This window comes from Babylonia areolata, chromosome 25 (assembly GCF_041734735.1).
Source record: "Babylonia areolata isolate BAREFJ2019XMU chromosome 25, ASM4173473v1, whole genome shotgun sequence".
Lineage (NCBI taxonomy): Eukaryota > Metazoa > Mollusca > Gastropoda > Neogastropoda > Buccinidae > Babylonia > Babylonia areolata.
Window position 1 is genome coordinate 28,372,357 of NC_134900.1, and position 13,784 is coordinate 28,386,140.

General features: G+C 44.0%; 1 protein-coding gene across 1 annotated transcript in view; it reads right to left on the reverse strand.

The window, feature by feature from the left end:
- Positions 1-3,921: 3,921 nt before the first annotated feature.
- Positions 3,922-13,784, reverse strand: part of LOC143299853 (glutamate receptor 1-like) — an 80,949-nt gene continuing 71,086 nt past the window's right edge. The window contains exons 5-9 of the mRNA XM_076613344.1: positions 13,226-13,405; positions 12,108-12,255; positions 10,732-11,011; positions 9,900-10,202; positions 3,922-7,936 (exon numbers count right to left, since the gene is read on the reverse strand). Coding sequence (XP_076469459.1) covers positions 7,733-7,936; positions 9,900-10,202; positions 10,732-11,011; positions 12,108-12,255; positions 13,226-13,405 — 1,115 coding nt within the window. The 3' untranslated portion in view covers positions 3,922-7,732. The remainder of the gene's footprint in view (positions 7,937-9,899; positions 10,203-10,731; positions 11,012-12,107; positions 12,256-13,225; positions 13,406-13,784) is intronic.

Sequence of the window (13,784 nt, forward strand, 5' to 3'; positions counted from 1 at the left end):
TCCGTTATAACGACCAAGCAGACAGGGCAGCAAAAAATCATATAGATAGTATAAAAGTATATTGCCCATTGTCATACAAGGAAATAAGCAATACACTAGAAAGAGACTTTTATAGGTGCTTGAATTCAAGTCTAAAACCTCGTCAGTTGACTCTCTCAGACTTTGGTCCGATTCGCAGACCAATTCAGAGCTTAGCTCTCAGACTATTATCAAATTCATTACGGACCAAGTATTGTTCTAATGTCAAGTGTATATGCTTTAGTAACCTGACAATTGAGCATATAATTTTTCACTGTAGCTTGATGAAGCCTTTTGTACATGAAAGTGTGTCTTCACAAGTGACTGAGAACGTTGATGTTTTTGACTTTTTGCATTCATTATCAGTTGTTTCGCTTGTCAGTTTAACGACTTCTCTCTTACGAAGTCCTTTAAGTAATTTCCTGTAACTGTATTTAGAGGTTGTTTTTTGTTGTTGTTTTTTTTTGTTTGTTTGTCTTCCAAATTTCACCCACATTTTTTCCCTCATTTGCCCAGTTTCCCCCAACCCTCCATTCATCCACATCTCCCACCCCTTCTAACCGATAATACTCAGATATATTCATAAATACTTACAAAATGTCTTCAATCACCGATATGTGTGACGGGACATTAAACAAAAATTCCTCCTTATATATTTTGGCTGGCATCACAGTCACGTCGGCCCCTGTGTCGATCTTAAACTTGACCTTGCTCTGGCCTATGTTGATGTCTGTCATCCATGCTTGGTTGGATGGCGGCTGCACTGCTCCCAGAAAATATGTCTCGTCTTCTGCATCTACAGCTTTAAACTGTTTCGTTCGGCATACTGTTGAGAAATGGTTGAACTTCTGGCAGGTCCTGCAGCGTTTGCCTATAGCTGGACAATCTTCTCTCGAGTGTGGTCCTCGCCCGCAGCGATCTGTCTTGTCCTTAGGTCCTGTGCTATCCTGTTTTCTTGTATTTCTTAAATTTCCTCCTTTTCCTCCTCTCTGCTGTCATTGGCCTTTTGCATGAACAGCATCTACTTTCTCCCCTAGCTTTCTCTGTTCCCCTAGCTGTTTCTTAACGCTCTCGTATTGCCTGGCCTGCCTCACTGCATTCTCTAGCGTCAAATCAGCTTGAAGTTGTAATTTCTCTGATAACTCCCTGTCAGATACACCAAGAACAAACCTATCTCGTATGGTGTCTTCTCGGCTGGGAAAGTTAAGCGTGTTCAGAGAGTTCATAGAGAGCTCGGTAGAATGCTTCTATGCTTTCACTGCTGGCCTGGCTGGAAGCATGCCAGTTTGTCACAGGCCCAGTTTGTCACAGTGGGTAGACTACTTTGGTAGTCGTTGGGGGGGATCCGAGGGCTGAAGAAACTGAAGTTCTCCTCCATGCTACCCTATCTTCGGCCTGCACCAAGAGGTCTGGCAGGGTCATGTCCGTCCACTCTTTGATGTTGTCGAACCAGCTCTTTCTTTGTCGTCCTCGCTTGCGCCCACCCTCGACTGTGCCCTGCATGATGGAAGTTATCACTGACACTCTCAAAAAGAGTAAATGAATGATTGATTGATTGTATGAATTGAATTTTATTTTTCAATTGTTTTTAACCAAAGAACATTCATTGTTGAAATTTTACAGAGTAATTTGCTTTGATTTGCATACAAAAAGGAAGAAATTTTGAACAACAGAGGAGGATATTTCTGCTACCAAAATACGTAAGAAAAGAGAAAGAAAAAAAAAAAAAATAAAAGAACGAGAGAGAGAGAGGGAGAGGCCGAAGATAGGGTAGCATGGAGGTAGCAAGTAGTGTACCCACTGTGACAAACTGGGCCTGTGACAAACTGGGCAGCCCCCGCCTGGCTTCGCTGATAGAACATTGCTCTAACATGTATTATGTTCTTTTGTGGAACGAAATGTCTACCAAATAAGTCTAGCACAGCTTTGAGATTGGGTCCTGTCTCTTCCGTTTCATCGTAGTGAAAAGACTCGTAGACCTGCTCTGCAGTGGCCCCCATGGCATAAATCAGCGATGAAAGTTGTATTTGAAAACTTTTAGTGCTCAGTTCGTTTGCAATCACAAAACATTCGAATCTTTTCCGCCATTGTGGCCAGCTTTCTGGCTGCTTAAAATCGAAGTTCTCTGGCGGTTTGAAAGGCATCTTATGAGGAAATAAGAAAAACTCAACTCACAGGTTATTTCTCGTCTGTAAGTGGTGTGTTGAGGTCTCTTCGTTTTCAAGTCGTAGCGTCGAGTCGTCTCGTCTGCTACAGATGAGAATCTCTCACAGTTGCCAAGTTGCGTCGCCGATTCGCTGTGCGGAAATCTTCATAAAGCTGGATTCGTAGAGCCGCCGACTGCCACCATGCTTCGTTCTAACACGTTCTTACAGACTCGTAACAACAGGAACCTCACTTCTTGTTGATGTTTCATTTACTGATGCGAAAACTGAACTCACACGACATGGTTCGAAAACGAGGCTCGAGGTCGAGGTCACCGGAAGTGACTATTTCGATCGCGAAACACACGAACCGTGACACTCCAAAACGGACTGCTGTGATTAGAACATGAATACAGAATAACAAATGGTGATGCACAGCTTGTGATACAATTTGATCTTGTACAAATGATTCCACACACATCGGTTACTGGTTTTCATGTTACGTGATTATTCAACACCATCAGTAATACATCCAAGACTTTGTAAGACTGGGAAAACATATCTGAAGTTTACAACAGTCTTTGCAATAATACTTACAAATCTATTGTCTAATGCCTGTACAATTATTTAAAAGTTAAATCCTTGATCAGGATTTTTAACAGTTTTTAATAAAAAAAATCTCAAGACTTTTTTTTGCAGACTTTCCTGTGGTATAACAGGCTATAATCATTCCTGTTAGGACTACATGTCCAATGGTAAAAATCACCACCATGAACCCACTCAGTTTGTATTAAGGCCATTCCCTTTTCCAGGAGTTTCCTTATTTATTGAAATCATATTTTCATTATATGTGCCACCTGTACGGCACACACGATAGTCTGACATGTTTTATTGTGCCTTACACAGAAAAAAGAAAAAAAAAAAGAACACACGGGTACTTAGAGCTGTAGTGAATTGAGAAATTAAAGCAACAGGCAGCGCACTTGTTCAAATCTGCCTTTGGTTTCAAGTGTGTACAGGACACACACACACACACAGACACACACACACACACACACACAGAAGTACACACAGAGTGTGTATGAACGTGTGTGTTGACGGGTGCAGTAACACACACCTTCGCTCTTGGCAGAAGCCAAAGGGGCGTGGTGTAGCAAAGAGTGCAGGAGACATAAATGTCAACGCGCGCGTTGTAAGACAAACGGGGTGAAGGTTTCACATTCCACTGCAGTTTGTGAGCTTTGTGGGACTGGTGCCAAATCCTTCACTGATGATGATGATGAGGATGGGGATGACCTGTTTTCCTTCACTGTTTTATTCATTTACGTGAAGAAGTGTGTGTGTGTGTGTGTGTGTGTGTGTGTGTGTGAGTGTAAAACAGAGGGCAGGGTTGGAGATGTGTGTGTGTGCGTGTGTGAAACAGAGAGCAGGTTTGGAGAGAAACGATAAGAATTAAGCGATACAGAAATGTAATCGTAAATTCTGGGAAAAAAAGACAGAAACAAAACAAACCACGCAACTTGCATCGCATAGGAAAGTACTGTTCTGTCGTTCGAGTTCTGTTAACACACACACACACACACACACACACACACACACACACACATGTCCAAAGTACACCGGTGCACGCACGCAAGCACACACACACACACACACACGCACGCACGTAAGCATACACACACAAACACGCACGCACGCACACACACACACACACACACACACACACACACACACACAACCCCCACAACACACAGAACCATACTGGGGAAGAAACCACTTTATTAAATAGCTCCACAATCTATCAGTCAACTAAACCTGGAACTGCACATACAGGACCTAATGCTTAGGCAAAAGAGAACAGAAAATATGCACGTGCGATAAATCTTCTTCGCTATGAACGAAGTAATGCCTCTGCTCATTCTGCGCAGTACATGATTATCCAAGTGAAAGGAACAATTCTGGGTTACAACCTTGCTAAAACATCCAACACAATTTCAGAATAAAGTATATAATCTGACTCCAAAATAAAAACACAACGTACATAACAAGCGATATAAATCTATATATACAAACTGAAAGAAGATTTGAACACTTCACCAATTTTTCCATTGGCTGATAACTTAATAAGAAACGACGATGCAACACACACACAGATACACGCACAGACACACATACATGCATACAGGCATAGTGCTGCTGTTTGTTATGCCACACGGGAAAGTGGGTCAGCAAAACAGTCGCCACTGCAGTGACTGGCACTGGTAGTGGTGGAGGGGGTATATAGAGGGGTGGGGGTTGGGGGGGTAGGAGAAAGTTGCTTTACTATCAGAAACAGCGAACTAACTAACTAACGACGCCTACCATCACGGTACTTGGACTGTTCCTTACATTAGTGTCAGACAATCAGTCATAAGCAACACACCAGCTTTATCCACAGGTCATTAGTACGTACCTGCTACAATTTGTTTAACACATTGTAGAAAAACAAAGTACACTTTCTCGTAACTTTATTCCATCACATGTATGCAGCCTTCTTATACTTGCACTAAAAAAAATCACTGAACCTCCGTGCACGGTGTAGAATGCAGTCCTTGAACAAAACATACTTGGGGTTCGTAGGCCAACGACGATTTTCTTTAAAGTTGTACAAAAAACAACAACATTTCACCTTATTCTTAATTCTAAAAGAACCGGCATTTGCATTTCAATTGCACCTGGATCAAGTTCTTCAATGTTCACAACCTAAAATTCATGACTGCAATGAAATCCAAATAAATCTGCTGTTTCACGCCAGCACAAAGACTTGGGAGTAAAATGAACACACACACACACACATATTGATACAAAAAGCAAGACGTGAAATGAATAATGTGTGACCAGATGGTCCATGTAGGATCATACCAGTAACAGCTGTACTATATAACCTTTCCTTCTGCAAAGGCTGCATCACTACCTCTAAATCTGTGTTTACGACATGGACTTTGATCATCAAGTGTTGTATTTTAAAACAACAGCCGTAAAAAAAAAAAAAACAACATTTTAACAACTGTTCCAGTTATTTTCAAGGCACGAGTTGTTAATTTCGGTTTGGATTCCGACATTAAATCAAAATACAATGCGCTTCCTACAAAACGTTGACTGAAAGACTGATTTTGGAAGACACTGATTACGTCCGTTTTAGGCCAATTTAGAATTAAAAAAAAAAGTATTTGCTTCACAATATACTTAAAACAAACTTTTACACTTTTCCCAATATGTAGGCATCATGTATTCAAAGACAGACACTTTCATTAACTGGTTGAATTGAAATTTAGGCACATGGGCTGGAAAGTGTCTTTAACATCCACGATCCATTCTGTCTAAGCCCATGGATTCCACAAACTGACTGACGGTCACGCTTTTGATCCGTCGCCACATTTCCTCCTGCAGCTCAATGCTAATTCTGCAGTCAGCCGTCATGCTCCTCCCCACGGTCAGTGTCCGGGGCAAGGCGCTTCAGGTTTTCACCAGCGGAATTTGGCCTTCCCAGTGAACGGCAAGGATGGAGAGACCAGCACTGGTGTGTTTATCACGGACTTCATGGCCACTGTTCTTCCAAGAAACCAACCAATGTGACTGATTGTGCGCACAATGCCAAATGTTGTTCATATTATTAACAGGCACGTGAAATATGTAACATTTTCATTTACCCTAACGGGGCTTTCTGAAATGGACACGTCTTGTCTTGTCACACCGCTGACCCATAAGGTCATACGTGGGAGAGGGGGTTGGGGGGGGGGTTGGGGAGGGTAGTGTCCCTGATGATGTTTTCACGGGCATACCATGATGGGATTCACAACCAGTCTTCAGCCATTCACACCTGACAGAAAGAGAGGAACAGACATACATTCAGACAGAGCTGGATGGTCAATCTTGTTGCCGACAACACCTGAGCAATGGCGGACAAACGGACTTACAATGCAAAACAGCCAACACATTATCAGACACGACATCTATCCACCTTCAATGTTGCAAACACGAACCGGCAAATACTTCAAGGTCTATCACCCCATCCTTCACGGTGTGATTCTGAAGGACTTTCTCCATATCCTCTTAGGAGGACTCGCTCGACCCTCTTCTGATTCAAAGATATTTCACCCAGTAAGGGGTATTTGACACGAATATGAATAATTATTCCAAAACATCTATCCTATCAAACATCACCTGCATGACGAACAATTTAAATAAATTGAAGTTTTTAATTTTCTTCTTCATTTAAAAAGCAAACAACATGTTAGCATCTGATGGAATAAGACGCACTGTTGGTACAAAATAGCTGACAATGGTCTTGCACTCTGGTTGTCCCCAAAACATCAGTATCAAAACAACAGAGAAAGAAGAAGAAAATACATGGAAGACTTTCTGAAAACAGGTCAAAAATCGAGGAACCTTCCCGAACGAATACGCGATCGATACATAAGTGTAATGTGTGTAAAATACTCAAAACACTACAGACAGAGAAGAGAGAGAACCAAGAGAGCAACGAACGAGTACCAATGTCAGTAAACAGAATGAAAGCATACCCATAGACATTCTCTTGTTCACCACAATGAAGCTTATCCGACACAAAGAAAACTGGACGTCTGCAGAAATAAAACGTAAACTCATTCTGTTATAACACTGTTCAGACCCTCAACCTGTCAGACCGACGCTCATTTGCAGGACTCGTCTCTCTCTCTCTCTCTCAAAACACGAAGGAAGGAGTTTTGCCCATCCATTAAATAATCAATACAGGGAGATAACATCCTTATAATATCGTGCACCGGTTCCAAAGCATTTTCATGTAACTTTGAATCAGTCTGTTCTTACAAATTACACACGTTTTTCAATAAAAAAAAAAAAGAAGAGATGTTCTAATCTTAGAGCGTGAAGAATTAATAGACCATCGCGTGATAACAAAAATCACGACATACGGATTTTTTTTATAAAATAGTCTATTTCATTTAACTATCATCATTTTTTTACATGTCATAAAGTGGCGAAGCTGAAACTGCTTATGTTTTAAGATGGACAAAAATAGGTCACAAGATTTTTATTTCTTAATTGAAATGCGTTATTATTATACTGCAAGGGCAGGGTTTAATTCACAGTGTTTTCATATTTTTGTTATAACACTCTGTGTTGTTGACATTTTACCAGAATTTTTATTTACGAGTCGACTTAAAGTCAATTCTTTATCACAGCATACTTTTTTCCCATTTTAAAACCTCAGTAGATGTAGTAGTCCCTCAAGACGAAGATCAAGAGGACAGCACGTGAAGAGAGTCCTGCAAACGAGCGTGGGTCCCAAGCAAGTGGCGATCTGCAGAAGGGCTGGCTGGCAACCACAAGGGCAACCCCCACTTCTCCCCGGCTGCCCCTCCCCAGGCCGTCACGTGACGCAGACCCTGACGCTTCTCCAACCCCCAAAACCAGGGGAGACCACCGGGCCCACGTCACCACGGCCAGGGACAGACAGCGACCGAGAAGCAGGGCCTCCTGGCGTCCAGAGGGTCGGTCCCCCGGGGCCCTGGCTTCTTCCCGCCGGACGCTTAGGCCTCAGTGGCCTCCTGCGCTCCCTCCCCAGAGGCTCCCTCGCCGGAAGTGCCCTCCCCCAGGGCCTCGCCCGACAGCGGCTCCGACACGCCGGCTTCAGGGTCCGAGGGGGCCGCGGCGGCCTTGGAGGACTTGCCCTTGGTGAACTTGGGGGCCTTGAAGATCTTGCTGTCCAGCACCTTGGGCTTCTCCAGCTTGCCCTGCAGGAAGGGACAGTACAAATTATGAGATTCAAGAACACTTCGTCGTCGTCTCTGAAAGTGAATTTGTCGGCACGTTTCCTGATAAAAAGGCTACACTGAAGATAGTTTGTTTTTGTTTTTAATCAGAATAAGGCATTTCATCCACAGTAAAACACAATGGACGCCATGTAAGGTACAAGAATATCGTCTCAAAAAGAGAAATTGTTGGAACGTTTCCAGATAAAAAGGCTACATTCAAGAAAACTTTCTCTTAGAAAAAGCATTTCCTCCACAGTAGAACACAAAGGACGTCATATAAGATACAAGAGTACTTTATCATCTCTGAAAGAGAAATTGTTGACACATTTCCTGATACAAAAAGGCTACGTTAAAGAAAATTTTCTGTAAGAAAATGCATTTCAACCACAGTAAAAATAAAATCCAAAGTTTCATCATTCAATGAACAAATTCAAAAACAAATGTTTAACACAGCACTAACGTTCACAGTATACTCTGCTTATCCAAACTGACAAATTCCCCATAAAAAAAGAAACTCTGATAATATGTATACAAAAAAAAACACCCAATGAATAAAAATGAGAAAGTAAAATGAAAACAAAATAAAGGGAGGTAAACAGATTATCAAATAATGATAAAATGTATTTTCCACATTACACATTACAGGGAGGGAGAGGTTTGAATTGTTTGTTCAAGGGAGGTCAAGAGATTATCAAATAATGATAAAATGTATTTTCCACATTACACATTACAGGGAGGGAGAGGTTTGAATTGTTTGTTCAAGGGAGGTCAAGAGATTATCAAATAATGATAAAAAATAATTTCCACATTACACATTACAGGGAGGGAGAGGTTTGAATTGTTTGTTCAAGGGAGGTCAAGAGATTATCAAATAATGATAAAATGTATTTTCCACATTACACATTACAGGGAGGGAGAGGTTTGAATTGTTTGTTCAAGGGAGGTCAACAGATGATCAAATAAATATAAAATGTAATTTCCACATTACACATTACAGGGAGGGAGAGGTCTGAATTGTTTGTTTGTTTGACATGTACTCTTCCAAATATCCACACGATCTCCTTCGTGACTGGTTCACAGGAATAAATGATGCAGGGGCGGGGGCGGGGGCGGGGGCGGAGGGGGGGGGGAAGGGAGGGGGCACTGAGAAAGCACCACCTTCAACGCCACTGAAACTGGACAATGGACAAAACGGATCCCCCTTCCCAAAACAAAAGCAACGACAAAACCTCTACAACAAACAAAAGAAACGAGGCCATCATTAACATGTGTGACACCCACTTAATGCAATATATTGATCATGGAGTGGAAAGAGAAAGGGCACTGGAAAGCAGGTCAGTTGTTTATTGATTAGAAAGCAGCAACCTTTGATTAAAAACAAAAACGACCCTTGATTACCCCTTGATCAAACACAACAACAAATCCATTTAAAAAAAAAAAACGACAGTCCTTGATTAAAAAACAACAACCCCTGATTAAAAAACAAGAACCCTTGATTAAAGAACAACCACAACCCACCCACCTTTCCCTGGATTAAAACAACAACAACAACAACCCAACAACCCTTGATTAAAGAACAACAACAACCCACCCACCTCTCCCTTAATTAAAAGAACAACAACAACAACAACAACCCAACAACCCTTGATTAAAAACAAAACCATCAAGAACAACAAATCCACCCGCTTTTCCCTTGAGTAAAACAACAACAACCCTGGATTAAAAAAACAACAACATCAACAACCCAACAAGAACAACCCAACAACCTCTGATCGAAAACAAAAACAAACAAACAACAAAAAAACCCCCAAAAAACAACAACCCAATAACCCTTGATTAAAACAACAACACTTAATCAAAAACAACAACAACAACCCAACAATCATTTAATTTAAAAAAAATATATATATAAATTAAGTCCCAAGCCCCAAGGTCCACCAACCTTGGTGGCGATGGTGTGGTAGATGATCTCGATGATGAGCCCGACGACGGCGACGATGAAGCCGAGGAAGAGGATGAGGATGGCCACGGCCATGTCCCGCAGGGTGACCGGGTAGATGGGCAGGGAGGAGAGGCTGTCGCCCTTCTGCGAGTACTGCCGCCCGTCGATGTGAGAGCACTCCCCGGCGAAGCGCCACCAGCGCTCCTGCATCATGTTGAGCTCCCCGCTGGCCCTCATCTCCTCCAGGCCCTTGTCCAGCAGGGACGTGATGACGTGACCCTTCTGGGTGGCTAGGGCCAGTGACTGTTGAGGCAGGGAGGGGAAGGGGTGGGGTGCGGTGGGGGAGGAAGATGGAGGGAGAGGATAGAAGGTAAGGAGGAAAGGAAGGAATTTTATTTATTTATTTTTGCCATTTTCGAATGTCGTCAGTGTTGTATGATGTTTAGTACATGCATATATGTCATAGAGAGTAACATAACAGCGCACATATTAATAATAATAATAATAATAGTGATAATTATAATGGACATTTAAAAAGTTGCGTTTCTCCAGAAATACTGCCCAAAGCGCTCTAACATTTCGTTCGCCGTCTCCCCTATATACCCCCACCCCCACCCCCGCACGTGTCCCACATACACAAACATATAAAAAGACCTGTATTTTTTTACACACACACACAAGAAAAACAACGAACCTGAACAACTCCCCCCCCCACACACACAAGAAAAACAAACAACAACAAACACACACACAAAACACACACACACACACACAACCCCCCCCCCACTCCCACCCCCTCATGCACACACACACACACACACATGACACCCACCCTGTGGAAGATGTTTTTCCCGTACAGCATCACGTCGCAGTTCTTGCGGGCCAGGTACTCGGCGGTGGAGGACTCCATGAACATGACGAAGGTGCCCTTGCTGCTCTGGATGAGGTCCAGGCCCGCCTGGTTGGAGCTGACCCACGAGTTGTCCTGGCTAATCTTCACCCACAGGCTATGCAGGGTGGGGTCGCGGCTCTTGTGCAGGGCCGCCTGCGTGGCGCCGAACGCCGGGGCGCCCACCTTGATCTCGTTGGCTTCCAGCAGTTCCTCGTACGTTCTGTGAGGGGTGATGTGGATACGGATGATACGGATGTTTTAGTCTTAATATTCTTAATGGAGTGATGGCCTAGAGGTAACGCGTCCGCCTAGGAAGCGAGAGAATCGGAGCGTGCTGGTTCGAATCACGGCTCAGCCGTGGATATTTTCTCCCCATCCACTTGACCTTGAGTGGTGGTCTGGACGCTAGTCATTCGGATGAGACGATAAACCGAGGCCCCGTGTGCTAGCATGCACTTAGCGCACGTAAAAGAACCCACGGCAACAAAAGGGTTGTTCCTGGCAAAATTCTGTAGAAAAATCCACTTCGATAAGAAAATCAAATAAAACTGCACGCAGGTAAAATACAAAAAAAAAAAAAAAGAAAAAAAAAAGGGTGGCGCTGTAGTATAGCGACGCGCTCTCCCTGGGGAGAGCAGCCCGAATTTCACACAGAGAAATCTGTTGTGATAAAAAGAAATACAAATACAGGAAATGGCCCCCTCATGAAGGGTGGATGTGTGAACAAGCACCACAGAGGCATAAAACAAACAGCACAATAACCAGCAGTTCTTATTCATACACAAACTTGCAGTCACTCAGCTGAATGGTGCGCTTCTCACTTTGAAAGTTTAATATGAGTACTCAGAACTCATTTAATTGTAAAACCCATCACAGGAATTACGGACACTATAAACTAAACACAACAAGCAAACAAGAAGTAAAAGCAATAAGTTGTGAGCACATGCAGGATATTCCATAAGACATAGTTATGGACTGCGAACTTTAAAGCATTCATATATGTATTTTGCTAGTTCTGGTTGGAAATAACTTAGTGGCAACAGAGAACTCGGCCTTTGGATAGTGTCCATATATATTTCCTATGATGGGTTTTACGACAATTAAATGAGTTCTGAGCTCTACACACACACACACGCACACACACACACACACACACACACACACACACACACACACACACACACACACACAAATTCTCCAAACAACGGACTCCTACCAATACACACGAAAACAATACAAGAACACGAAAGAACAAGAACAAGGTTAGAGAAGAAGAAGAAGAAAAGACAGACAGGTGTTTCGGGCAGAGCACTGACTTGAAAGGCATCACAGGGATCTGCTCAGGCCTGGCCAGCAGGTAGGCCGTCAGGTTGGCCGTGTAGGCCACGATGGTGAACAGGATGAAGATCCACCAGAAGGCAGCCAGGAACCGACCCGACAGCGACCTCGGCGGCTCCCGGAACCCTGAATGTGTTGGTCAGTGTGTTGGTCAGTGTGGTCAGTGTTTTTCTGAGTGTGTTGGTCGGTGATGTTCAGTGTTGTCAGTGTGGTGGTCAGTGTGTTAGTGTTGTCTGTGTGCTGGTATGTGTGTTGGTCAGTGTGGTGGTCAGTGTGTTAGTGTTGTCTGTGTGCTGGTATGTGTGTTGGTCAGTGTGTTGGTCAGTGTGGACGGTATATTGGTCTGTGTACTGGTCTGTGTGGTCAGTGTGTTGGTCAGTGTGCAGTGTGTTGGTCGGTGTGTTGGTCAGTGTGCTTGTCAGTGCGTTAGTCAGTGTGTTAGTCAGTGTGTACTGTGTGTTGGTGTGTTAATCAGTGTGGTGTGTGTGTTGGTCAGTGTAATATTAATATTAGTATGTGTGTTGGTCAGTGTGCTGGTCAGTCTGTTGGTCAGTGTGGTCAGTGTGTTGGTCAGTGTGGTCAGTATGTTAACCAGTGTGTTGGTCTCTGTCTTGGTCAGTATAGTCATTTATGCGAGGGTCTTTTCTGGAAAACCACCCCACTGACAAAGAGACACAAGCAGACACATTCCTCTGCCGCCCCGCAGCACCCTACCCTCCCACACAAACTCACTCCTCAACACCCCCTCCACAACTCCACATCCCCACACAGCCAACGACAACACACACACACACACACACACACACACACACACATCCATACACACACATCCACACATCCATACACACATCCACACACACACATACATACACACACTGCCCTCGCCCCTTCCCCCTCCAAAAAAACCCCCACAAAAAACACTACCTCACTCAACACTCCCCCCCCCCCCCCCCCAACTACCGGCCCCACCAAACCACAACAACATCCCCCCCAAACCCCCCTTACACCCCCCACCCCCAACCCAACTCTCCCCACACCACACACCCTCACCACACCACACAACACCCCACACTCCACACCCCACACCCCCACACACCTTGCCAGGTGAGGGACGAGAGGACGAAGAGGTAACTGTTCCTGAGACTGAAGGCATTGCGAGCACCCCTCTGGTCCCGGTCTCCGGGCACCTTCACCCACTCGTAGGGGCTGAAGCGGCCGATCAGGAAAAACAGGAAGCCCACGATCACGATGGCGATGAGGAGGAGGACCCAGAAGTCTGTGGTGGTGGTGGTGGTTGTGGTGGCGGTAGTGGTGATGACAGTGGACACACGGGGCGCGCGCGAGCGAGCAAACACACACACACACACACACACACACACACACACACGCAAGCAAGCGCGTACACACACATGCGCAAACACACACCACACACACACACACACACACACACACACACACACACATAAAATTATCTGTTTGAATGATTAGTTTTGCTTTTGGATGATTTGTTGTTGTCCGTCTTTCTTTCTTTCTTTCTTTCTTTCTTTCTCTGTCTGCCTGTCCGCATGCTTGTGTTTAGCGTGATTGTGAATGTGTGTGTGTCGTGTGTGTCGAGTGTGTGTGTGCGCGTGCGCGCGCGCGCGTACATACGTGCA